Source organism: Balearica regulorum, chromosome 25, assembly GCF_011004875.1.
Source record: "Balearica regulorum gibbericeps isolate bBalReg1 chromosome 25, bBalReg1.pri, whole genome shotgun sequence".
Taxonomy (NCBI): Eukaryota; Metazoa; Chordata; class Aves; order Gruiformes; family Gruidae; genus Balearica; species Balearica regulorum.
In genome coordinates this window covers 2,526,342-2,552,451 of record NC_046208.1, presented here as the reverse complement: position 1 = coordinate 2,552,451, position 26,110 = coordinate 2,526,342, and the positions used below count along the sequence as shown (strand labels likewise).

The 26,110-nt window shown below is 53.2% G+C and overlaps 1 protein-coding gene across 3 annotated transcripts in view; it reads right to left on the bottom strand.

The window, feature by feature from the left end:
- Positions 1–26,110, bottom strand: part of PLXNA2 (plexin A2) — a 171,553-nt gene that overhangs the window by 50,000 nt on the left and 95,443 nt on the right. For all 3 annotated transcript variants that reach the window (XM_075775789.1, XM_075775791.1, XM_075775790.1), the window contains exons 5-9: positions 17,908–18,008; positions 12,887–13,010; positions 11,689–11,842; positions 10,396–10,492; positions 6,802–6,916 (exon numbers count right to left, since the gene is read on the bottom strand). In XM_075775789.1, coding sequence (XP_075631904.1) covers positions 6,802–6,916; positions 10,396–10,492; positions 11,689–11,842; positions 12,887–13,010; positions 17,908–18,008 — 591 coding nt within the window. The remainder of the gene's footprint in view (positions 1–6,801; positions 6,917–10,395; positions 10,493–11,688; positions 11,843–12,886; positions 13,011–17,907; positions 18,009–26,110) is intronic.

Sequence of the window (26,110 nt, the reverse complement as noted above, 5' to 3'; positions counted from 1 at the left end):
CAGGGAGAAAATCCCCATCTCTCACTAACGACCATTAAGCACGGCTCCCTCTCCAGCTCACAGCCAGACTGATGGGATGTTGTTTCGCTACTGGCTCAGGCAAGTTGTAAATGAGAAACAGATGCTACCCCAGTTTGGAGAAGCCAGTAGCTTAAACTGCTGCCTCATAAACCTTTTTAGTGGCACTTTTCCTTATATATTTTTTATTTTATTTCTAACAGGGACTTTCACGGATTAACAGCCAAGAGTGATTTTAAACTCAACAGCCAGAAAGTGGGCTGTGCTGGGAAGGAAAGAAAAGCCCTTTTCTGCAGCAGAGCAGGTTTACAGGCCGGAAGGGAATGCCACCGGGAAGGTTAGCTCCGAGGTTCCCACAGACCCTGGTATGGTGGATCCAAGCCCCGGCTCAGCCTTTACACTGCACCACCAGCAAACTCCCAAGATTCACGGCATTTTCCATCCAGCTACCAGCTCGTCCGAGCTGACTTAGCACGCACGTTCCTTCCTCCTCGTTACGCACCGCACACCTGTACCACCTTCTGCTCGAGACCTGGCTGCATTTAAGGTTTTGCATTTAACCTCAAAGTCATATTGAGGACCAACGGGACACAAATGGCTCCACTCCAGAGAGGTCCCCAGCTCCGTGGAAAGTCCGTGTTTGGGAGGAAAGGCATCCTGGAGCTGCAGAACTTTCTATCACATTATTATTGAAAACAAAAATTCTCCAGCCACATCACCAGTGGGAGAACCTCAGTGCAGAGTCCTGAAAATAATGAATATGTTATGGACCATTATCCTTCCCGGCCACTGCCATTCGTGAGACGACTCTTAAAGAAATGCTTCTTCCTTTAGAGACATGGGAGAGAACTCACATTTTCTAATCTGCTCTGTAGTTGGTAGCAAAATTTGTTGGGTTTATTTTTTTATTTTGGTTTCAGTAGGAGAAAAATGTCACATTGGGATTCTGGTGAAAAAAAAAAAAGGCAGGCAGCCTGTGAGCACACGCCGCTCGGGGAAATGCCGAGAAAGGCAGCCCCTCTGCGTTGGCTGACAGCTACGCTGATCACACTAATGGGCGGATATACATTTTGCTATGGAGGGATACGTAGGAAGATGCCATACTACTGAAAGCCCAGGGCACTCGTGGGGAGCCACATCGCCGCTGGCGGTTGCTGCTGAATTTATCAGATGAGCGAGCGAAGCTGCAAAAGCTGCAGGGGCTTGCGGAGGGCGCGGGGCTCGCTCGGATGCCGCACGCGTTGCAGAAGCGCTGCTGGAGGCCCCCAACTCCCTGTTTGGGTGTTTGTGCCGTTTCCCACCCAGGCTCATTGTTCGGCTTCCAGGTCTTTTGTTCGTTTGTTTTCAAATTGCTGCTGCGGTGATGTGCACCCGCGTCCCTGCGCACACGGGCCTTCCCACGGAGCGTGCGTGCGAGTGGGTCCGGGTCTCACGTGGGTGCTGCTGCAGTAACGCCCCAGTCCCCCACCGCACACGCAGCACGGACGGGGGTGATGCCGTATGAAAAGCACGCCTGGCACCTTGGTTTGTCCATTCTCCACCTCTTCTACCTGCTACCTGACCTAAAAGCCAGCGCTACCATAAATTATTTTGTTAGAAGTATATTGCCAGCTTTAGCAATACCTCTGCCGATGCTTATCCACTTTATAGGAATTTCGTGATGAACTGGGAAGCGGCCGGCAGCACCAGCACTGCTGCTGGGATCGGAGCTGTGCGGCTGTGGCAAACAACAAGACCGACCCTGGTCTGTAGGGCTCAGGTCCGGGTGCTCGATTCGGCGCTTCCCTGTGCTAGTGGCAGGAAGAGCTGAGCATCCAGAAAATACAGAATAAAAGGGAGAACCGGAGCCAGTGGAATATACAATTTGTTTCATAATCAGTTTACTTTCTTTTTAATTCATGAGGAGTAAATCCTGCAGTGAGGTAGAAAGGCCATTATTGCCTCCTCTCGCTAAACAAACACACGCTGAATCCTCTCATTATCCTCCCTGACTTCTGTACCCCAGAATAAACACAAATCAGAAGATCTGCTGGAGAAAGACAAGACTCCGACACGCGAGTGGCACAGACTCTCAGAGAATATTCTGCATATGAAGTATCATCGCACACAATTTACAAAGACGTTTTATGCTTCCCCAACACTTGTTAGCCTCAAACACTCCAAGTCTATAAATGCCTTAAAGACCCGCGATACACGTCTGTCTCTGGAGTAGAATCGAGCACCCATGGTTATTATTTGTGTTTAACAGAGCTGTTTTAGTAGGTCAAATCTTCCTGCTCTTATTTGGAAAAAAGTGCCTAGAAATGGCAGGCATTTCTTTTAACTATTGGATTTAGCCCAAATAGAAGAAAATACAATGTTTTTGTACTTTTCATCTAAAAAAAAACCCTCTACAAATGTTAACTTGCTACACGCATTTTAAAGTTATAAACATAAACGAATCTGGCACGTGAACGTAAACCCCTGGCTCACAGTTGTGTTCCCAATGATACAAATTACGGTCCCCATCACTCATGGAAACACATTATTCTTCATTTGTGCTACTGGAAAGGAGAGCAGACCTTGCTCCTTAGAAACCAGACATGAAAAGAAAGGCAAGTGAAGCGAGACTTTTCTCCCTGCTAAATTCCTACCCAGTGCCCTTTCGTCCTCAGCTCCGTGCTGTATGCGCGTGCTGTAACCCGGGTCTTCGCCATTAATTTACAAAGTACTGTGATATTTACAGCCACGCAAAACACGGAAGGCTGGAGAGGCGATTTCTCTCCCATAAAAACCCCTTTGTGTAGCAGAGGTGAGGGTAGGAGCCGTTCCCTCGAACACGGCCGGGTTGCAGGTGGGAACATCTCCCTCGGGCTCCCTGCAGCCCTGCGGAGCGTTTTCCCGCGTGGCTCTTTCCCCCCCCCCCAAGCACCAAACACTGCAGCTTATACACACCACAAATCTACCGATGAAAAAAAAGCTCGAACCAATCTTCTCAAATTCAGATGAGTGAATCTTGCTACAACTGGGCTTTTTCTTACTGTTGGTACTTTTTCAGACAAACACATCATTCCAGAAGTGACGTGACCCGGCACAGTCATTTGCTGACTTTGGTGGACTCAGGTGCGGCGTTGAGTTATCTCCTGCACATCACGGTTCCCATTCAGGTATTCAACAGTGGGGATTGTAAGGACAGATATGAGGAAGGTTTGATTGTGGTTTATTTCCTTCAAGATGCATCAAGCAGCACTCAGCCTCCAAGGGCAAGGCCGGGGGAAAGGTTTGCTCTAAAAGCAATGAGAATTTAAAGGAGTCAGACCAGACCCGAAATGTGGCTCTGCACTAAACTCCCAGAATCTGAAATGCTCCGTCCTCCTGATGCAGCATCTCACACATGGAAATGGCATTATCTGCACAGAGTGGACATCAAAGAGGGATGGGATCCCACATTCTGGGAAACTAATAGGATTTATTTGGTTCTAGCTCTCCACTGGGATGGGGTGTAAGAATATATTTATGTATCTACATTCCTCTTCATCTACATGTTTTACACATTTAGAGAGAAACATCTTATAGCCTCACACACACACAAACCCAACCACCTCAGACACATTAAAATGGTATCATTTTGTGGGTGCAAGCCAGCCCCAGACCTTTGCCTCCCCATTGCTCTTTGGATAGCAATGTCTAAGCAGGCACCTCCTGCAGATAAATGACGCCTCAGACTAAGAGAGTTGCTTATCTAACTATTAACTCCTAGAGAACTGGCCACCTGGAAAGAGAGACCTCAAAAGACTTAGGTTTACCCTGTATCAGAACCTTCCCACCAGATGAAGATGTCAAGAACAGCCAGCTCAAGGCTGGAAGATCGCTCTGCTTTACAGGCTGCGAAGGGTTCTGGATTTATCTACCGACGACTGCAAACCAAATGTGCCTCGCGCACGAACAATACATTTTCACTTCTGCAAATACAACACGACGCAAACCAGAGATCTGACACTCAAGGTGCGTCTTTTCTCAAGCATCACAAACGCCTGTGGTTATCGCTTACCGATGGCTTCACAGGCCGCTCGCTACCCCCCGACAAAGCACCGACCCATCTTCGAGGGTGTCCTCTGCACCACCCGCGTCTATCCCTGAGCTCTGCCCTCAGACTTCAGTAAACAATTCCTGCTGACGGGGCCGGCAGAGAGACAGATAAAGCTCGTTCTCTGCGTTGTGTTTTCATGGAAAGCAGGGCAAAAAGGCAGCGTTTAGCTTGGTCAATACAGGCAGAAGATCGCAAGGAGCAAGCGTACAGCTCATGAAGCAGGGCTTGCTTTCCTCCATCACCTTGCAAAGCGGCTGAGGCTTCGAGCTCTTTTCCCTTCTCAATACAACGACTCCTAGGAGCATCAAAGGGAGTTCGTTACACATTGAATCCCACTGGGACACAAATTCTGATGGGCCAGGAGTAAAAGGGAATATTCAAGATATTTTCTCTTAAATTAAATATAAAGGCACGAGAAAATTTCCAACCCCATGTGAACACGTGTGCAAATCTTATGTGAGAAGAGGCGCATGGGACTGAAAGTAGGGCAGCACGTGCCGGCGCTGCTCCCTCCGCGGCGGAGGCGCTGCCGTGGTTATCACCGCAGCACCGGCTCCAAACACAACCGACTCTCTGCTAGGAAGGGAGCAGTGCTGGTAAGCACAAACATTTTGCTAATACATCAGGCCGTGACACAATGAGAACATTGTGATCTGAATTGTTTTAAGAGAGGAAACTCTTTAGGAGGCATTTATTTGATGTCTTGTGTTAGCCGGAGTGAAATGCCCATAATAAAGGCATTAGCGCTGCACTGTGTACGCAAGTGGCAATTCATTTGCCTTAAATAAGCAAACAAATTAGGTTTTGGTGACTGGCTTTGCCTGTGTGTTCTGGAGAAGTCATGACAAACAGTGGAGCATCTGCATCGTTATCATCAGTCCTCGTCAGCAATCACCAGGAAGGTGTTAGGTATCACATAGCATCCCCTGGTAAGAAACCACCTCTACAAGATGAAGACGACAGAGGAAGTTCTTTGGAGACGCGACGGTCCTGTGATCCCAGCAGGAACTGGCAGAGATACCAACTCCTCCACTCGCTCCCTCTGTGTGATCTCAGGCAAGTCCTGTGCGTTCCCAGGAGAAAAACGGAGATAATGGGATTGTCCTACTTTACCAGAGACTTGTCAAACACTTCTGAGATCATGGGGTTGAAGACCTATAAAACTGAGAACTACAATTGTAAAGCCTGGGAAGACAGTGATGCTTTGAGTGTGAAGGAGAAAAACCCCACATCGCTGGAGAGAAGGAAAAGCAAAGAGTTTTGCCTTCTCTTGTTATGTTGAAAGGAAGTTTCTTGACTTTGAACTGGACTGAGAAAGCTTTTGGGTTGTCCCCAGGGTGGACGCTTCTCCTTGGGCATCCGTTCCCTTTGCTGCATGAGGCAGCTCTTTGAGGCTGCTGGTCCCTCGCAGGTGGCAGCGCCCAGTTGCGCTGCCCGTCCCTTGGCTCTTGCAGATCCCCACTGAGGTACGTACACACGCAGTTCATTAACGTTTCTTGCCTTGTACCTACGTGCCTCCTGGCAGCACTTTAACAGAAAGACCCATGAGGTAAGTTTTGAGTTTACTATCGGTTTAGCAGCAGCCTGGCAGCTTCCGTCACTTCTTTTCAACGGCTCAGTGTTTTACTCTACTGACTGATCTCTTCTGCTTTTCTCTATCTCCATTACTCACTGATAAGGGTTTGACTTGACGCTGGCTAACTAACCTTACTCTCCTTGCTTTTTCTAATATTTGTATATGTCCTCACTGCTGCCTTTCCCACTTTCCAAGACACTCAGGATTCTCAAAGCACCTTTTAAACTATTTTTTTCCTTGCAGCTTTAGGACCTGCACCCATTCCAGGTGCTACAAAGCCAAGTGTAGGGGCACTAAGGGCAAAGACCAGGACTCTGCCAGCATCAGGGGCTGTATCTGCTCTGTATTTGGTGAACCTGAAGCAGCCAGCAGCCAGGGAATCAAACAAGACAGTGGGTGCAGAAACCTCAGACCAAGGGGTTAGTGGTAACGGTTGATCGGGAATTTGTGCTAAAAAACTCCTTTCCTCCATGGATGCCTTCACCTCGGGACATACAGAAGACCTGGCAGAGCCGTTAACGGGCTATGCCTCCTTCCAACTGTTAAAAGCATTTTTGGACTTGAGCCCCACACCTTTTATTAACTGCTAAGAGAGATGGCTCCTGGTCCACAGCGCTGGAACCTGAATCAATTCTCTTTTCCAAAGTCTGGACCTGTTCACATCTGTAATTCCCTTCTCAATCAGTTTACAGTCAAGCTCCTGCCATAAATTCCAGACCTGCCAACGGAACCCACTGAATGAGTCCCACCAAGAGCTCTGCATCTGACTTGTTGCTTGCCGTCAGGCAAATCCCTGCACGCCTTCTATGTAAAGCGGAGCTGCTGAAACGCGCTGGTCTTTGAGGAGTCTGTGAGATCCCTGAAGGAAAGCACCACAGCAATTACGGTTATTACTGAACCTGAGCATACCCACACATCAGAGGTGGGATCAGCTTGGGCGTTCAGGTCGAGACACATCGCTTGTGCAAGACTGACGCCTTCTTGCTTACGCTCCGTTAAAGCTGTATCTGCACTTTTCGGTGCCAGCCAAGAGAGGCCCCAACCCACAGAAAGTCAAAAAAACTTCAGATAAGCGTTGGTTACTCTAATTGTGCCATAGAAAAGCAAAGAAGAAAGAGCTGAAATCGTGGTCTGGTACCTCAGAGACGTTGATCCTCCCCTCCTGAAAGGAGCACGTGGTGGGGTCGTGGGTGCAGAGGTTCCGGTACTTGCACCAGTGGCAGCGGAAAGCGCTGTTCACGCAAGACAGGCACCTGGGGGGAGAAAGGAGGAGTTACGGAGGAGGTTATCATGTTGGGAGGTCTAAATGGTGACATACAGGCCTAGCCAGAACTCCAGGCTCAGGGTCTTTCATGGGAAAATAATTTCTTTGGAGGGATGTCTTGATACAACAAAAGTAACAAACGGGTTTGGGAAAACACATGCTGAAAAGACAGTCTTTAAGCAACCTCAGAATTCACTCAGTAATAAAATACAAGCCGGGATTTAATGCGTACCATTGCATCGGCATAAAACAAAGCCCAATATTGCACAGACACCACACCTGATTTTTAGTTTCTAGGAAGCAGAAAACAAGGCAAGCCTGGCAAAAATTGGATCAGTTGCTTTACAAGTCAGGAATGCTTCAAGTCAACAGTAACACTTCTGCTTGGCCCTGGAGTGCATAAGAGTCCTGCGAGTGCTTTTGATTCACGTTGGAAGAAATTAACTGTTTATGAAATGTTTTTGAAAGAACGCAGACCCTTTTCAGACACGGGGGGGCCCAGCTGCCAGTGAACTGGCTGGGTGGTTTTCATTCCACACTAACTGGCTGCCAGTTCGATGCACGGTCCATGACAGCTGCTAATATTAGCAGTAACCACCTCCTCCATCTCCGAGGCCGACCCTCCGTGCCACGTGGCAGCATTTTGGCGACTGTCTGCTGGCGTTAAGTATAAGCTGTGCCCATGGGATTCAGCTCCGTGCCGTAACCTGCGGCTCCAGAGACCGCGGTGCTGCCTGGAGCGGGCAGCGCCCGGGGCAGGGATGCGCTGGAGTGAGCTCAGGGTCAGTGCAGACAGACGAGCATCACCAGGGAAGCGGGAGCATGGCCTTAGGTAGGAAACTCTGGAAAACGAGGAAAGCGGGTCTGCAGGCAGGGCTGCTCTGGCCAGCTGGGCAGTGCTGCCCACAAGAATGCGTGTTTTAATAAACCAGTTGTATTTTCCTTCTGATGTGTTCGTAGTGACCTTAAAAGCTAAGGAAGCTTACATCTTGTGTATGCAAATCTGGGGAAGAGTATCAAGTGCTGCAAGCGTAAATCTGGGGAAGAGTATCAAGTGCTGCAAGCGTATTTAATTACTGGTTCGTTTGACCCATTTCTGTCTCCGTTTCGGTCTGTAGCACTTCTCCCACCTGCCCTCACCTGGCCTCCGGCTTTCCCGTCTGGTGCCGGTGGAGCTCCCTGCTTCCCGCAGCACCGCTGGCTCCGAGGGGAGAGGACCTCTCTGATGGCCCACGCGTGGTTCGGTACCTCTCACTGTACCGTGTTTGCTGGCTGCTGCTTTCAGCTCTGCTCAGCTGAGCACGGTGAGGGGCTCCTGGTAGGATCCCGAGCTCTAAGACTTACACCAGGTCACCACCTTTGCTCTTTCATCCTGACCCAGCTTTCTTAGGGACCACTGTCTGTCTTCTGCTTCAGAAAGTGCATCTCTCCACCTCATCTGTTCCTTATTGAGAGGGACACAGAAGCCACCACGACATTCCCTGACTGACCTGCAGCTCTCTAGGGACACAGGAATTCATGCACCTGAGCGCTGAACCAGCTCAGCCCGTGGGCTCACCACAGCTGGATCCAGCACAGGAGGTTTCACAGAACCAGTCCGCAAAAGCAGCACGTTCCTGTCCAGCCCCAAACCCCTCCTGCCCCTCTGAGCCTAACGCCAGCTCCCACGGGGTACGTGCTACGTACCCCACAACCACTTCTTGTGCTGCCGCGCAGCCACAAAGGGCACGGCTGCTCCCCTGCTCTCTCCAGACACCCTCGCCGTTGCAATGAAGAGTCTGAGGATCAAGAGGTCTCTCTTCTCTGCTGGCTGAGACCTGTATTCCTTCCTCCTTTTCACATGCTGTGATTCATTCCCCGCCAGGCTGGCTCGTGCCCTTGTTAAACCCTCTGATAACGAGCCCGGTATGATGTAAGTGCTGCAGAATTTACCACTGTGTTAGCACTTTATCTCCAAACAGGAGCTGGTAGAAAGGCATGGTCAGATGAAGCCAAATGACCGGCCAGAAAAGATGCATTGCCTCTCCTGATCCAAACACCGCTCCTAAGTGAAAATAGGGGTCCCCATGATGCCATCCCTCACGCAAATTCAAAACCATAAGAATGCAGAGGAACCGCTGGAAGGACTGCAAGTGCTTGCAGCCGGAGGAGAGGCTGGTGCTGTACAGCCTGAGGGACAAGGACGTAAGGACAGAGTTGTGCACGAGGGGTAGCAGGTCGGGAGGCAGGGATCACTGGGGTAATGGATACAGACCACCACGAGGGGCAGCACGGGGGGAACTGCAGAACTCGCAGGGCTCCTTTCATTCCGGTACCTCTGCTCTGTGCTATGGCTCAAAACAAAATTTAAAAAAAATTGAATGCATGCCTAGAAAAACTGCAGGCCAGCCAAGCCCATCAGCGCACACACCTCTCTTCCAAGTGCAGCAGGGACGGCCCCGTAGCTTGAGGCTTCAAATCGAGCACAGAAAGATTGGGAGTGACCCTGTGCTGGCACTTCTCGATTCCCACCAGCCAGCTCGAGCAGCAAATCACGCTCCTGGAGCAGAGCTGGCAGCTGAACCTGCTGCCAGAGATGCCACCCAGCCCCGGGGTCAGGTCTGCCTTTTGCTATCCAACTTCTGGTAGGTCCTGCCCACGTTTCCTTTTGGTGCTTTGGGGCTTGCTGTGTTTCCAGAGAGAAATCTATAAACGCTTCAGGTCTGTAAACGTGTTTCCAAGGCCCGGCAGCTGTGTGCCGCCTTTCAGCGGAGATGTGCCCATGGGGGGATACATTTCCACGATGCTCAGCAGCACTGAGCCCCCCAGGCTTCCACGGAGCAGCCCACCGGGCTCTCAGGGCTACTCTGCCCGACTGCGGGGACAGGCAGGCTGCAGGGAGCTCCTGCCACCAGCGCTCTCGCTCACCCCATCTAAAATACAACCGCTGTGCTGAGACCCCGGGGCTGGAGACACCCCGGTCAGTCCTCACCACCATGTCTCCTCCGACGGCCATGCCCTCCTCTGTCACCCCGCAGAGCACCCTGCAGCAACCAGCACCTTGCTCTCCTGGCCGGTGCAACGTGGAAGGGCTCTGCCTCCTCCGGCTGCCTGCAGCCCACCTCCCCGCTGCCTGCAGCCCACCTCCCCGGACCCTCTGCTCTGCCTTCGCCAGCCGCCTGCGAAGATCCATCCAAGTTCACAGTTGCGGGATCACGCAGCTTGGGGGCACCAGCAGGTTAAGGTTTTTTCAGGCTCACTCCGCCTGCGTCTCACAAGGCAGAGGAAGCTACACATGCACCCAGAGAAGTTCAGAGAAGGCAGGGAATGGTGGGCTCCCCTTCTACTGCACGCATCTGCTGGCTGAACCAAGCAGCGTGATAGCCCCCCCTGCCCCCGGCTGGTCCCAGAGCCCAGCATCCATTTCCCAGCCCTTTCTCTTTTTAGCTGGAGTTTGGCTTGGCCCAGGGACCGGGAGGGAGCACTCACAGCTGGTGGGCACTGCAGTTGTAGAACTTGAACTCCGTGCTGACAAACGTCCTCCCCGTCTCCCGCGACTTCAGCTGCAGCACCACGCCGAACCAGTCTGGGGATGCAAACCAGAGCCTGTCAGTCCAGCAGTAACGAAGGAAGCAACAGCAGATGCGGGGGCACCCACTCCCCGCCTGCCACAGCGTGCTGAGCCGTCTGCTTCTGGGGTAGGAGGTAGAAGTCAGGTTGCTTTTGTCTCCCTGCTCCCCCAGGCATCGGGCTCCCCCCCTGCAGTCAGTCTGCAGCAGGTCCCCAAGCTGGGGGCTGAGCAACCCCCCAGATGGACCCTGCCCTCAAGCACCCTAGGGTGCCGGGCTGGCTGTCTCCAGCAATGCCTCCAAACCAAATCAGGCTTGATGGCAAAATGCATTGGAGATGCAGGGTCTAAACGCTGCCTCGGGTCACAGTTGAAATGAGTGTGGGATCTCACCCCGTTCCCTAAAGGATTCTGTCTCCAGTACAAAACCACTAATTCAGTACTCTGAGAAGCAGCCCAAGACTGGAATAGGAGACAATGCTGGAAACGGGGGCATTAGTGAAGCTCTTCAGGAGCCTCAGTGCTGGGTTAATTAAGAGCAGATTGTGCTTGGAGCTGCTCTGGGTAAGCCTACGCTAGCCCCGCTACCACGGCGGCTCTCGGCCCCCACTTTTCACCAAGTCTCAGGCTCCATATAATGCCTTAGAAATACAAAGATATCAGCAGGGAAGCACAGTTGACACCTGGAAGGGCGCCAAGGAGAAAATGAGTTTTAAGCAAGTAGCATTTTGGTTATGGGAAGAGAAAATATGACAGCAGTGACATTAATGAAGAAACAACCCAAAGATCAGGACCGAAAAATAGAAACTGCATCCACCTACTCGTGGGTGCTGAGCCAGGCGAGGGGAGGTTTCCTGCTTTCCAGATCCACCGGTGTGGAAAGGCTGCGAGTCCCTGTCCCACTCACGAGCCACCCCGGGGAGGGACAGATGGCTCCTGTCCTGTCCTGGGAGCTGTCTGGCAGCGCAGGGAAGGCGTAAGGACAGGGCAAGCTCGTGGTGCTCCCTGCTCCCAGCCTATCTTCCCCTGTGTTGGATGCATTTCTTAAGGATGAAGCATATTTAGCTCCCTGGGTTCCATGGGCTTTGACAGGAGAATGAATTTCTCCAGCAGCAGCCCCAAAGGCTCTGCTCCATCCAGCAGATACTTTCAAACCTACGCCGTACTTTCTGGTGGCACAGATGTCATACTGCTGTCCAGAATCAGTTACTCACCCTGATCCACAGGTATGGCAGGAACATCTTTTGCTGCTGGTGAGACACAGACAACCCGGCTGCCCGAAACCTGCCCTTCCACCTCCGTCAGGTTTCCGAAGAGGCAGGTGACCCCAGCCGTCAGGTCCGGAGCATCGCTCACCAGCAGGCTGAGCTGCGGCCGGGGAGAGGAGAGGCAGAGGGGAAGCAAAACACAGGGATCGATCCGTTAGCAGGCAGCTGCCCGAGTTTCCTTAGTGTTTTCATTACTTGCTGTTTTCCCATTCAATACTGACCCCCTTAAACTACCCGTCCACCCACGGGAGGTGGCCAGCTGCCCTTTCGTGGGACGTGGAGGAGGAAAAAGAAAGCCAGGGATGCAGGTTCTTGCTGAGCCTTTGGGTACTGCAGGTTAGGAGAGGTGGCAAGGGCAGCTTTTTGACCCCCTGGTTGCACTACAGAGACACCGCCACCCTCAGTGCCTGCGTCGGGAACCTGCGACAGCAGTAGCAGCGCGTTGCGTCTCATGCACGAGAGCAGCAGCGACTGCCCCGACAACCCTCTGCACGCACAGCCGCTCAAACAACCTCCCCGAGCTGCAACAGCCCCCAGCGCACGTGGGAGAGACAGCCCTGCCCCGGGCACGCGTGGCCATCAGCAACGGGCAAGTCCCCACCGACCCCTGCACGAATGGGGACCGTCCCCACGGCAAACTGGTGCCTGAGTGGGGGGTGAGTGGCCTCCCAACAGCCCCACGCCATTTCGACACCCAGTGCCGGTGGGCAGGCGAGGGCAGCCGGCCCCGGTGGGGAGCGGGAAGGGGCTGCAGCAAGGGCAGCTGCCGCGGGGTGCTGGGGGGCTCGGGGGGGGCAACAGCTGGGATGCTTCAGCGAGCCAGGCCTGAGCACAGCTCACAGATGAGCTTTTTGGGAAACAAAGCCTCTCCTTTCAACAGCTAATGAAACCGGACCGAGAGAAATGTGAGCTGAGGCCCGAGGGGAAGGGGAATTTGTTTCTGTCATCCCCACCCCCTTCTTCCCCGGCTGGGATGGCCCCTTTCCTCACCAGTCCCTCTGCAAGCCTGACTTCATGGGAAAACAGTTGTGCCGATGGGCAGGGAGAAAGGCTGGAGAACGGATTGTTCACTGTGAACCTGAAATACGCTGGAAATGCCTCTCACCAACAGGTCCAGCCCTCCCCGCTTGCCGGCAGGACCTACCGGGAGGCTGTGCTCGGAGACGGAGATGCTGCTGGGCTGCACGGTGATGCTCATGCACTGGCTGATGCTGCCGGCAAATCGGTACGGCTCGTCTGCTCGCTCGCAGCTGTCCCTCGGGGAGCACCTGCCACACATGAGCACACATCAGAGCACACGAAGCACCCCAGGAAGATGTCAAACGGCACAAGGTGCTACAGCTGACCGGGGGTGAGCTAAACAGGAGGGCAAAGCCTCGGCCAGGGGAAGGGGGTGTTAGCAGCAGGACCGGGGGCGATGCTCTGCATCGGGACCAGGTATTAGGCACAGACTGCCGGTCAGGGCCAAAGGGCACTGAAAAATATTCTGTGATCAGAGGAAAGACAAACCACAAGTATCTCAGGAGCAATTCCCGGTCCCGCCTGCACTGGGACACAACCCAGAGCTGCTCAGTCCCGCGTGCCAGCGGGAGCCGTGGGTGCAGGGTGAGCCAGGCACTCTGCCGCCGCTCGGCCAGGGCCCCTGCAAGCCATAATCTGCACAGAAACTAAAGCACAAAGCAGCAACAGGCATGAATGATGCCTCCATTCTAATTAAAACAAAACCACATAGTTCATTAATCATCTCCTCCTGGAGCCGAGGAGCACGGCAGGGCCAGGAACGGGACTTTCCTCTCCGACGGCTCCTGGTTTTGACACCTCGGGCTCCCGGCTCTCTCCCATCCCCACCATCAGGGACGCAAGGCTCCGAGCATGCCAAAGCGACTAGGACTGCTCCTAGCCTGCTGTGTGCTCCGGGATGGCTGGTTACCCCTGTTTTTCTATTGCAGGCGTCCTTGGAGCAGAGTAAAATTAAGTTGCTTCCAGCAGGTAGAGGAGTGCCCACCGGGAAACCAAGGGCGAATTGTCAGTGTTTCAAACCAGGTATCAGAGACTGCAGCACAGCCCTGGCATCCCTCCGTGATTTTCTATTTTATCTCATTTGAGGAAAATCTTTTTTCTTCCAACCTCCCTCCCTGGGCGCAGATGACATATTGGCCTTTTGGTGTTAATAGTTTTAATAAGGTATCAGCAAACTTTGTCACTTTTCACTCCTTGCTGCTCTTGGGCCCTATTTCAAACGGTGGTGCAAAGGTCAGAGGATGGAGGTGCTGTCACCAGCCCCAGATGCCACCAGCAAGTTCCCTTCTGACAGTTACTTGAGTGTATATGTTACTCGAATTAACAAGGCACTGCTGTCAAACTGCTTGTTTGCCTGGCTCCCTGCGGAGCGGCTCGGGCGGTCTCAGACACACACATGCATCAGCAGAAACACCTCCTGCCCACGCAGCGGCTGGATTTTGCCGTGCACATCTAGCTCTGACCGCCTGACAAAACACTCGGCAAAACCAGGGCTTCCCGCGCTGAAACGGTGGATTCGCATCCTCCCTGCGAGGGCCGTTTGCTTTTGATTAAGAAAAGCGGAGCTGGCACTTTCCCTTTCCAAACCACCCGTGTGATCCCCAGCAAACACTCTTGCTGTTCTCCTCACCCTCTCTGCTTTTTTTCCTTTTTTTTTTTTTTTTTTTTTTTTGAGTATAATGGAGGTAAATATGAATGCTGCCAAAGGAAGAATTATTGAGGTTTAAGTGAATCTGTAAGATAGCTTTAAAGTGAGCTCTTGACTGGAGCCTTTATCTCATTGACTCGCTGGAATGGCTCTTTTTTATCATACTATTTATGGCAACAGCCCTAACAGAGATAAATAGGTCTGTAGACAATAACACACTTGCAGAGAGCAGCATATGGAAGTCTTGCAGGTTTCAAATCCCACTGGGCTGAAGAGACTCTTTAACAATCTCCTCGAGGCCTCCGCTTGCTCCCAAAGAGTGCTGTTTGTAGAAGAGGAGCAGCAGAAGATCCTTCTCTCCCACGGAGAGGACGAACTTGCACGGTGAGCAAACCGCTGGCCGGGAGGACGCAGCGGAGGCGCTGGGCAGGGACGGGGTGCTCAGCCATCGCTGCTCCAGGGACTGCTGGGTGAGCAGAGGAGTTTTGCAGGAGTACGAGCACCTTTCCCTTCCTGCTGCTTTTCCACACCTTCTCACCCGTCCTATGTGCAGGATTCCTCAAAGGCCGGTGCAAGGCGTGTGCTGCCCAGGGCCGGCACCTCCCCAGGCACCTCTTTCAGGGCAGGAGATCCGGGTCTGCTCCGGTGCCTGCGCCCAGCTGCCTCCCGGGTTCAGGTTCACGGCTAGAGCCTGCGCTGCCAGCATCACCGACTCCTGCTTCCAGCGCTCCTGATTTAATCCTCTCAGGTACCTCATTCACGAGCATCACCACTATCACTACCCTTAAATTCTAGGTACGCGCACACGTATGCGAGCACCCCACTGTGCAACAGCCGTGAGCCCTGACTCAGGCCTCTAAGAGACAATAATACGTAACAAGCGTATAAGGAAAGTTCTGTGTAATACTGGATAATGAAAGCTTATCCCAGGACAACTCAGATCCTTTTACTTCTCCTTTATTATTCCTCTCTGGCTGGTGGCACGGAAGGCAAGACACGCTGCCTGATGCCACTTGGAACGGGGCGGTGGTCCGTCCATCTATCTCACATCTGCACCTGTTCAGACATCCAAAGCATCATTTAAAATTCGGATTTGTTTTTCTGGCTCCTCGATAGCTCAGTCCCTGCCTGTCCATGCTCTCAGCTAAGCCTCTGGCAACTGCAAACACAGATGCCAAGTGCCCAGCGAGGAGCTGCCTTACAGGCTGGCCTGCCCCGCTCCTCCGCAGCTCTTGCACGGAGATCCCCGAGCTGCCTGGGGGTCTCGGTACCCCCAGGACACAGACCCCGAACCTGAGAAGCAAAACCCTACAACAAGCAGCGGGGAGAAACGACTGGATTTCAATCCCCATCTGAGACTCGGTGCTGGTGTTTACCGTATCCACACTTGCTCAGGCAGCCAGCTACTCTCTTGCTCTTTCGAGGATGAAAATGTCTCCTCTTCTGCCCCTCACCCTTTTTACCAGCCCTCAGAAACCGCAGCGCGAACATCACACCCTGACCCGCAACCTTCCACTGAGCAAAGGAGCAGCTGGTCCATCTGGCAGGAGGGACGTGTAAGAATTAAAGGAGAGAGATGACAAATTAAATACAAACACTCCAGCACTTGGGGCTTCCAAACAAATATGACAGAGGCTTCAGGAACAGCAAGATAAACTCAATTATTTACAGCTTAAGACAAAAGCTAAAAAATGATCATTGCTTCCAGCAGGCCAGGAAAGTGCAGATGCTCAAAGGGAAGGTTGAAAAATACCATCAGGGAAGAAACCCTTGTTGGGAATAGGTTAACGCCAAAATGTCACGGCCAAAAGGGCAGAGGAAACGACACTTTTCTCTCCTCTTGACATTGAGGGTTTTCTCTCTGCAAAATGAAGATAACAACCTTTACCTGCTTCCCAGGTGGTTTATGAAGATTCAGTTCATTACCATTAGGAAAGCACTCGGTGATCCTCGCAGAAGAGCTGCTGCAGGGGTCTGAGGAGCAACACCGAACACCCACAGACACTTAATGCAGCCGTCCCCTCCTGCTGCGCAGCTCGGCAGCACCGGGCACTGCAGGGCCACTGTCCCCAGGCTGCTCTCGTACCCCTACGGCTGGTTCCGGGGAGTCGCTACAGACCTGCCGCTCAGAGCACATCCCCTTTCCTCGCTTCCTTGTCCCCTCACTACCGAAAGGCTGCGGTGGCTTTTGTCCCAACCGCTGGAAAGGCACCCGGGGATGGCTGTCCTGAGGGATGGGAATCACCAGGGATGGAAATCACTTCCTTCTGACAAAGCTGCCGTGACAGTAAAGACTTTCAGACACAACAGCACATATGGTGGCTTAGCTGTAGGGCTGGACAGGCTCGTCAGAAATGAAAAAAGCTTTAAAAAAAATTAAAAAAAAAAACCAAACAAAAACGCCCAGGGCACCTGTGCCCCTTGTCGCCGTGCTGCTGGCGGGGGCCACTCTGCATCTGCCCCCAGCCCCTGCCTGCGCGGAGCCTGCGGGATGCTCAGGGCCAGCGGCTGCAACGGCTCTCCCGCATATCCCCGAGCGCGGCAATGACTCTTTGCAAACCAAGGAAGCCGTGGGGAGCCAGTCTGCACCCCAAAGCCCACAGGTCCCGAATCCAGGCCGGATTTGCGGCGGAGCCTGCCGTCCCCGGCTCCCTCTCCAGCACCTGCTGCTCAGGCATGTGGCCAAGCTTTGCTGTGCGGGTCCCTGAACTCTGCCTCCGCCCCGATTTCCATGCATTTAACGGGGCTGCTCTGCAAGCTGGCACGCAGCCGGAGGGATTTCTATTCCTCTCCTCCAGCCTCCTCGAGGCTTTCCCCTCCTCCCCCGATCTGCCTTTGCCTGGTGGTCCCCCTTCCGCCTTAGGAAGTGATCGTGCAGGGGAGAGAAAGGAAGGACACAAACACCTCCTGAATGCAGAGAGCGTTTCCTGGAGCTCCCCTGAAAAAAAAAAACCCCACCAACCACCCTTAGCCCTTTGTGCCTGTCGATATGCGTGAGGGGCTGCCAGCTCCCAGCCCTGCTCTGCCCCATCGGGACGGCTGGAGCACAGACCCTCTGCCCTTGCCATGCAGAATTTCAATCTCTCTTTCCAATACATTTAATAGGGCTTGGTGCTCTGCTCTGTTCCAGTAATCAAGTCTACCACTGCCTTTAAATATTCCCTGTTATTTGGACTTGGGGCTTGGGCAAGCAGGAGCATACAAAACGCGAGGCCTCCGTTCCGACTGGTTTAAATTCTGCTTTCCTGTCGCGTCCGTGGCACCCTCTCCAAGCTGCGTGCGACCCACCACTCCTAAAGAAGGGATTCGTTTTCCTTTACCTCTTTACAGGAGCTCAGGGATTTGCAGTGGCATTCCAGGGAAGAGAAGAATGGATTTAAGGAACTTCAACCCAATTCACTTTTGCAAAGATTGCATGGGAGGCGCTCGGTGGCTTTGGAAGCTGCTTTTATCACCACCAGCAGCAGCTCAAACGAAACGGCCGAGGCTGGACTCACATGTGGTGGAGCGTGCACCAGCCGCAGTGCGGGTCTCCCGAGCTCAGGCACTCCCCGCAGGTCGTGTACTGCTCGCAGGACTCCACGGGCACCCGGGACACCTGCGAAGGAAGCAAACACACGGGCTCAGTGCTCCTCGCCGCGCAGGGGGCAAACGAAACGAGAGCAGCTCCAGGTGCTGCCTCACCAGTTTGAGTAACACAATAGCGATTCATAAACTTAAATGAATTTGTTCCAACATCCGTGCAGAAGTCAGCCAAGAATAGGAAATATTGGGGACCGAGTCATGAAGTCACTCCGTCCCTTGGGCACAGCCACGCCATGAATCACGGGTGCAGCGGAGCCGGAGCCCGGCCGGCATCGCCAGAAACCCTCCCGATCTCCCTGCCCAGAGATGCTCCCGGGACGGAAGCTGCATCCTCTCCTCCATGATTTACAGTTTGCTATCTTACGTTTGCCACGGGGGAAGCTGCTTCAGGGAGGAAAGCTGGCAGGGAATAAAATTCCTTGGGATTTTGCAGGTTAGCAGCTTATTTAGCCTACATGGGTATTTCACTACTTGCTCCTCCTCGGCCACCCTGAGCCCCTCCAGCACCAGCGTGGACTCGGCCGCCCCGGGGGCTGCCCGTCTCTCCCAGGCAGGAGATGCCAGAGCGGAAGAGAGGGAAGCGCGCGAGGGAACGCCGCCCCGGACCGCTGCTGCAAACCCCCTCTTGCACTTATGGCACACGCGAAAGGTCCCTGTGCGATGCTGAGGGGTAGCGCGGTCCTGACCCGTTTATCAGCACTGAAAAACCCAAAGGCTCCAAAATGACACCAAGCTTTAACCATGGGTCATTGCTTGGCTCCAATGAAGAAATTCCACTTTAACCTTTCCGACTCATCCCTTGCCGCCTCCGGCAAGCACGGTACGTTTGCACCTCCTGTCCCAATACCTGCACTGGCCCTGCCGGTGCCGGTCCCTCTTCAACGTATTTACATTTCTATTACCAAATACCGTAAATAATTATCGCCGTTCCCAGCGCAGCCACCCTGCAACGCCGGCCGCTCCGGTCCGGCCCTGGGAGCGATGCCTGCAACTGTGTGAAAATTAAAACAACTGTCGGCATCGCACTCGCTCTGTCCGTCAAAACAGCGCCCGGCTCCCAGCAGCTGGGGCGCGCGGGGTGAAAGGAGCAGTGTCTTGCCAAACAACGGCCACTTTCACGCCAAGTGCTGTTGACACAGTGAGAACCCAGTTCCTCTCTAAACACGACACCAATAGGGCTGCTATTCTTCTTGTTTCCTCAGCCCTACTTAACAGCTTTTCCTAAAACAAAAATTGCGCGTGGATGCGCAGGGCTGGGTATTTTTTTTTTTTTTTTTTTTCCCCCGCCGAGATGAAATCCGTGGGATGGGCACAGGGTCGGCTCAGGATATGCTAAAGGCAAAGCAGCCCTGGAGCTGGAAGAGCAGGGCAGGGACTGAGGGGGTGCAAGAGGCAGAGCCAGGTATGCTGGGCACGCGTTTCAGGTTGTGGCGGCTGTAAAGAGCTTCAGGAACGGAGCAGAGAAATGCAGGGCGATGGAATAGCACAGAGGTGTACAGAAAGGGTTTGATTCTGGGCTGCAAAAGGCATCCAGGGTGCCCTCTGAGGGTCCTGCGCCCCGGGTGACCGCACGTGACACGGGTTTACCCGCTTTGCTTCTTCCCTTGAAGGACCTCAAAGAACTCTGCAGGCATCACAGTGGCGTGGGAGCAAGCCCGTGCGGCCGAGCCAGGGCTTGGAGAGCACACGCCATGCTCCCATGCCCTGCCCGTCCCACCCCATCGCCAGCGACGATCCGAAATTTCCCACTGCCGACCAGAGATGCAGACATCGCACCGCTCCTGGATGGAAGCCTAAGAGCAAACTTATGTTTTTCAAACCAAACAAGCAGCCCGCGGAGCCGCGGTGGCTCTCGGCAGCCCCCATGGGAGTCACCGGCCGCGAGGGAGGTCGCCGGATTTCCCCTAAAACCTGCCCTGCATGTGGGATGGCTCTCCCCCACCCCGGAGGTCAGGACAGCCCTGAAATCATCGAGCACTGCTGATCCCCCGGCTCTTCCCCACGCTGTGAGGCTTGACAGGATCTGTCCCTGTGATTTATATGCAGCTCAGGGCTTATTTCATGTTTGTGAGGAGCTGGATGCTCTCGCGGCACTCTATAAATAACGGAGGATTTGAATTATATGAATAACAGTTCGTTACAGATGATTTTACGTTAGGCATTTGGGTTCTTTTTCTGCTCCGAAGCTGTGGCTTCTGCACATGATAATTCTTTAAAAATTACACAGAAATTCTGAACAATTCCTAGAGTGGCAGGTTGCTATCCCAAACGGGACCGTTTGATCCTTTTTCGGTAACGCCTGCAAAACGCAGGGCAGGGGACTTCACCCGTTCACCTCTGCAGTGTTCGGTGTTTGGTGACCGAAGCAGACCCGGCAGAGGCGTGCGGGCCGGCACGGGCTGAGCCGGGGGCCTGGTCTGACCAAGCCCAGCTTTAGGGCAGCAGAGCCCCGAGGATGCCTCTGGGTCAGCCCTGCCGTAGCCCTGACCGCTCAGATACACCCCGTGCTCCCTGGCTGGAGAAAGGTCTTAGAGGGGGGAGAATAAACCATCTGCTTTTCTCCAATACTTATGCCCATGACTTTGAAATTCACCCTTCATAAAAATTAATGCCAGAAAACCCGCGCTGCTCCAATACCCAAGTAAATGTTTAAATGAAGAAGTTCAAAAAGATTACGAACAGAAGGCTTTTAAATATTTGCATGCGTGAAAAAGGTTGGGGGGTTTCGCAGTGCTTGCCCAGCTCTCGCAGTACGAACGCATAATCGACCATCCTTACCATCCACCATCCAAATATCAAAAATATTCCAACCCTCTAAAGAATATGTTTCATTTTAATGGAAAAACAGGAGAAATACCATTAAGAATAGGATAGATCCATATGTTATCCCATACCTATCACGAACAAGAAGACTGAAAGCTCTATTTCCTTCAGAGACGGTACAGAAATAAAGCTCAGATGCCCTTACTCTTCCTGCCGGCAGGCTGGAAACACTTTCTTGGCTTTAGGTATTTTTAAACTGTTCTCTGTCAGCCTAATTATCATTATGAGACCAAAGCATTTGTGCGTGTGAACCGCTGTGCTGGGGAGAGAAGGGAAGACAAGGAATACCAACGCCTGCGGGTGGAAGGAAAACCAACACGGATTGGGGAGGGGGATGGCGGACTCCCAGGTCCAAGAGCTTCCCCCTGTGCTCCCTTCAGCCACGGACAGCCGCCAAAGAAGAGAAAAAAGAGAGGGTGGAGGCAAAGAAGCAGCTGAATAGGAAGGAAATAGTAAGAAAATGGGACAGAAAAGCACTGAAAGGAAAACCAGAAGGGAAGATAAAAGGGAAGACAGCAGAGGGATTGCCGATAGCCCCTGGCATGGCAGAGGCCATCGCTGTCACGAGCACAGCCACCCGCATCCCCGGCCATCGAGCATCACGGCAGCACGCCGACCTGCCTGCCGATGGGAGCGGATGCTGCTCGGCCTCGAAGGCAGCCCCTCCCCGCAGGTCCCTGCCCGCACACCCTCCGCTGCCTGCGCGGGCAGCTCGGCTCCGCGGCGAAGCGGGGGGACAAGGCTTCAGAGCGTCGGTCTCAGCAGGTTTTACGGCCACAGGTGGCTCAGGCGAGGAATGAAACGTTTCTATCAGTAACCAGATCCAGCAGAACCGACGAAGTCTGGAGCGGCTCGCTGCCCGTGGGATTGCAGGGATTGCCCACAGCAAGGCAGGGAAAGGGCAGCGAGGGAGAGAGGAGAGATCCTGCCTGCGTGCTGGATCTGCGGGCGCACGGCTTTCCAAGGCAGAGAGCAGGAAAGGAGTGGGTATGGTCATCAGGCACCCGCTCAGGAACCCCAAATCGCGGCCACCCCTGGGTCCCGCCTGCCCGGCCCCGCTCCGATGGCCGCAGACACTCGTGGCATCCCCACCGCGGCGGGCACCAGCACCTCGCAGCTACGCATAACCAACGTGACTCCCATCGGCCACAGCCTGGTCTATTTGCTCTCTCATCCTCGCCAGCCCCTGGGGCAGCGCTGTGTGCAGCAGAACGGTTTATTTGGAAAGGGCTTTGGTTTTCAGTATTTAGTTTTTAAATGCAAATACTTTTCTTTGTTTACATTAGAGAAGATAGGTCAGAGGAATGCTCCTGGCACTCAGAGCAAACATCTGAGAAGGTCTATCACCATTTCAGGAGTGTATTCCCCACCGCAGACTAAGCCCCGAGAAAGCTGTTGCCCGACCTGATGAACTCATCCGCAGAGCAGGAGGTCCTGCGGCACCCAGAGAGCAGAGCTCCCGACTTCAGCCCCCATCCTGGAGCGCCAGCAGACCTCACAGCACAGCTTCAGCTTTCAAAGGCGGATGCTAATTTTGGATGCCTTGAGATCCCTGTTCCAGCTACCTGAAACAAGAGGCGAGAGGTCCTGAAGCCAAGCAGATAGGCAGGAATTTTCCAAATGCAGCCTCGACTCCTGCATCTCCTCACCTGCAAGGTGGACTGCTGCCCCCCTGCTGAGCCCGGAGACCCCCACGGGGCCGTACCTCGGCTGAAGCAGGCAGCAAGTCATTTCGGGGATAAGAAAAGGTGACGGGCACTCCACATCAGGGCGGTCACGGCAAATGCGAAGCGATTAAAGCAATTCAGCAGAGCTGAGGAGCATCTGCATGAGGGACAACAGCCAAGAAAACAACACTCCTGGGGCACGTCCTTACTCCTGAGGGCAGAGCCCTCCTCCCTCCAGCCCGATCGCTACCTCTCTTCTTTCTGTCCATGCCGAAACTCTGCTGCTGAGTTTTTCAGTTCCCTATTTATGAAGCTGCTTCTCAATAATTAAATGATAAAGTCTCATTACTGCTTTCCTTGACTGCCTGACCCACAATGTCAGCCAAAAAAATAATAATAATTAAAAAATCAATACAGACTCTCCAAAACACATGAACTCAAACTCTGCCAGCCCCCAGAGAAAATAAAAGAAGTGTGAGAATCCAGTTCCAAATAAATAAATACATAAAATAAATAAACAAAGCAAAGTTTCAGCCTCCGACCTCCCTGGCTGGAGACAGTCCCCAGGGCATCCCACCGCCACGGCACACTGCCTGCAGACCCCTCAGGGTGCTGGATTGCAAACAGAAAATCTATTTTTAATGACTTTGGGGAGTGTAGTAGAGATGCCAACTAGTTCAATGTAATTAAAGCTATCTATCACTCAGTGAGCAGGAGCCTAAAGTTGATGAACTTTCCAATGAGATTTTATTCTTCCCTTCATTCATGAAAAAACACCACTTTGTGCTGCTGCAGGAGACATGAAAAAGTGTGGGAAGGAGCAAGGAGGACTCATCAGTTCCAGACATTAATGTGTCAGGGTGACAGAGCCGGGGAAAATAAAGTCAAACTTTCCCAGAGGCCTGTAAAAAGTCTGACAGACTCTTCTTCCCGTTGTTCCTCTTCCCCGCGTCTTCACGCAGAACTGTTCACATCTGCAGTCCTCTCGTGAGACCGTTTCTGCCAAGGAAAAAAACCAGCGCGCAGAGCCGCGCAGCGCTTGTTGCTTTGCTGAGCGAGACCTGTGGGTGCGATCCGCCCCACGCCGTATGCAAAGTCCTACCTGGAAATGACTTATTCTCAACTCGAGCAGAGCCGGTAGACATCTCGGACACGCCAAGGCTGACGCCAGCAGTGAGCACGGAAGACCCAGCAGCGAGTGGGATGCAGCCGCTGCATCGCGTGGGGCAGCAGCCAGGACACGGGAAGAAGGCAAAGGAGGAACGTTTTAACTGAAAAGCGCTGAGGAGCATCCCCGGAGCGCTGCTGAGCCCCCCACGGCAGGAATGCTTGCATCCCCGCAAGAGATGAAGGTAGGCACCTAGGCAAGGAGTGGGTGAGGGGGAAGTTCTCCTGACAGGTACAGCAGCTTTTGGAGGACGCGGCTCTCCTCTCCCACGCCGCTCAGCAGAGAAAGGATTATCAGAGCTACCGAAGGGCTGTCAGAACCAAATCAACGCCTGTAACTTTTGGCAGAAAAGCTGCAAGTGGGAGAGGACACAGAGACAATGTTTCCATGACTACAAAGGGATTATTTAATTACAGCGCTGCAGACGCATGTGGAGAATGTCCCTTAAACTCTGATCCAAGCAACCTTTTCAATGAGTTTGGCTTTACTGCTATAAGAACCTCATTAGCATCTCAGGAGGACGAGCTGTGTTGGAGCACCGGAGAGCTTTCTGTGCAGTAACCAGCCCTTCTCCAGGCACACCTGACTCCAGGTACAGCGCTAGGCTCCCGAGGGAGGGGATGAAACTAAGGGCACCCTCCTCTGGGAAGCAAGAAAGAGTGAAAAACCAGCAAATTGTCCAGAGTGAGGCTTAATCAAGCTGTACAATCGTCCTCAAGCCAGAGTTTCCTCCATCCAACCCAGCAGCAGCCGGCAGGACTTGGGCTCGGAGCAGACTTGTGTTCTGGCACACAGGCTCCCGCAGACAAATGCTTCCCCGTGGTTTACCACGACTCGAGTTAATCATCGCATCAGTATGAAACATCTGAGCAAGATTTGTTGGAATAACAAAGCGTCCGGCAGAGATCCCATCCCCACTCCCAGGAGCAGCACAGCGCCATGTAAACACGGAGAAGGAGAAACGGGTTTTTATCTCGAACACGGGCCACCCGCCACCATTCACCAAACGCTCGGTCTGTTCAACCTGGCAGCTCCTCCTCTGCCCTCGGCAGGCGACGATGCCGCTCGCTCGCTGCAGAGCCGGCTCGTGCAGGAGGTGGCACGGGGCAGGGTCGTGGCTTGGCAGCGTCGCCTCTCCCTCCTGCTTTGTACGGATCATCCGCATCTGGGAAGCGAGAGGCAGGGGCCGCGCGGCCACCTCTGTCAGCTACACGTATCCACCGCTACCGGAGAATGGGCCAGCAGGAAAACTTTGTGCACGCACAAGATCAGGAAGCGATTCTTTTATCTCCAGCGTAGAAATAAAAACACTGGCTGAAGTATTTACACGGGCTTCTGGAATCGACAAATGCAGCAAAATTTATAGATTGAATAATTAGGTCAAACCTGACCGCAGAGGTGCAGCCGCACGCCTGCCACGCTGCTCCTGCCCGGCACGGGGGAGCCCGGTGCCCCGTACGCACACGGCGTGCAGCGCAGCTGGGGAGCGCGGGATCCTCAGCAGAGCATCTGCCTCACCCGGGACACCAAGCTGCTCTGTTCTCCCACAGAAACTCTACTTTCTTGACAAGAAAAGAGGGTAATGTGGTAAATGTTTACACACACTAATAACAGGGAATGAGATGCTAAAGGTCTCCACCGCAAAAACGAGGTTATGTTGCAATACATCCGTGCGTTTCCCTCCCCTGGAAAACCACACCACCTCAGGGGAGCTTGCGTTTTTGTTCTTGACTGCAAAAAAAGTTCAAATGAGTTTCTGGAAACCAGGCTCTTTGCAGGCGTGCTGCACAGCCCTGCCACTGAGCACCTCCGTCCGGGCAGGAGATCCTCTGCAGCCGCTCTGTGACACCACAGCCGGGGTGACACCACCTCCCCGCTGCCCATGGGAGGTCCCTCCTTCTGCGCTTGCTCCAGATTCCAGGACGAGGGGCTGATGTGCCCGGAACAGCCGCATGGCACATCCAAGCGTCCCTGCCGGGGGACATCACTGCTGCCATCAGAAGTGACTTCTTGAAGCGTTGGCATCGTCTGCTGACGAACCGCACGCTGCTCGGCGAGACCACCCTGCCACGGTACCCAGCCAATGAGCCGTGTCCTTTGCAGCACTGATTAGTCCAGGCCTCAGGGGAACTAATTAATAAGGATAAAAGGGGAACAGCTTTCCAAAATTTCTGGGCTCAGGTGGGGATCAATCCGACACAGTAAACTTTCATCTCGCATCAGTTCACGGCCTCTGCGTTCAGTGCTTTGCCTTGCTGCCATGTAACTCACAGCACACTCCCTGCAGTCATTTCAAAGTTTTAACAGAAGCTCAGAAAATTAATTAAGGTGAATAATTAAAAAGTCTATGCTTCTTTCCCTCTCTATTTTGCAAAGAAATGGCAAAAATAGAATTCTGAATAATTCTGGAGTTATAACCAATGTAATTAGGTGTTCAACCAACACTTACAATTGGGC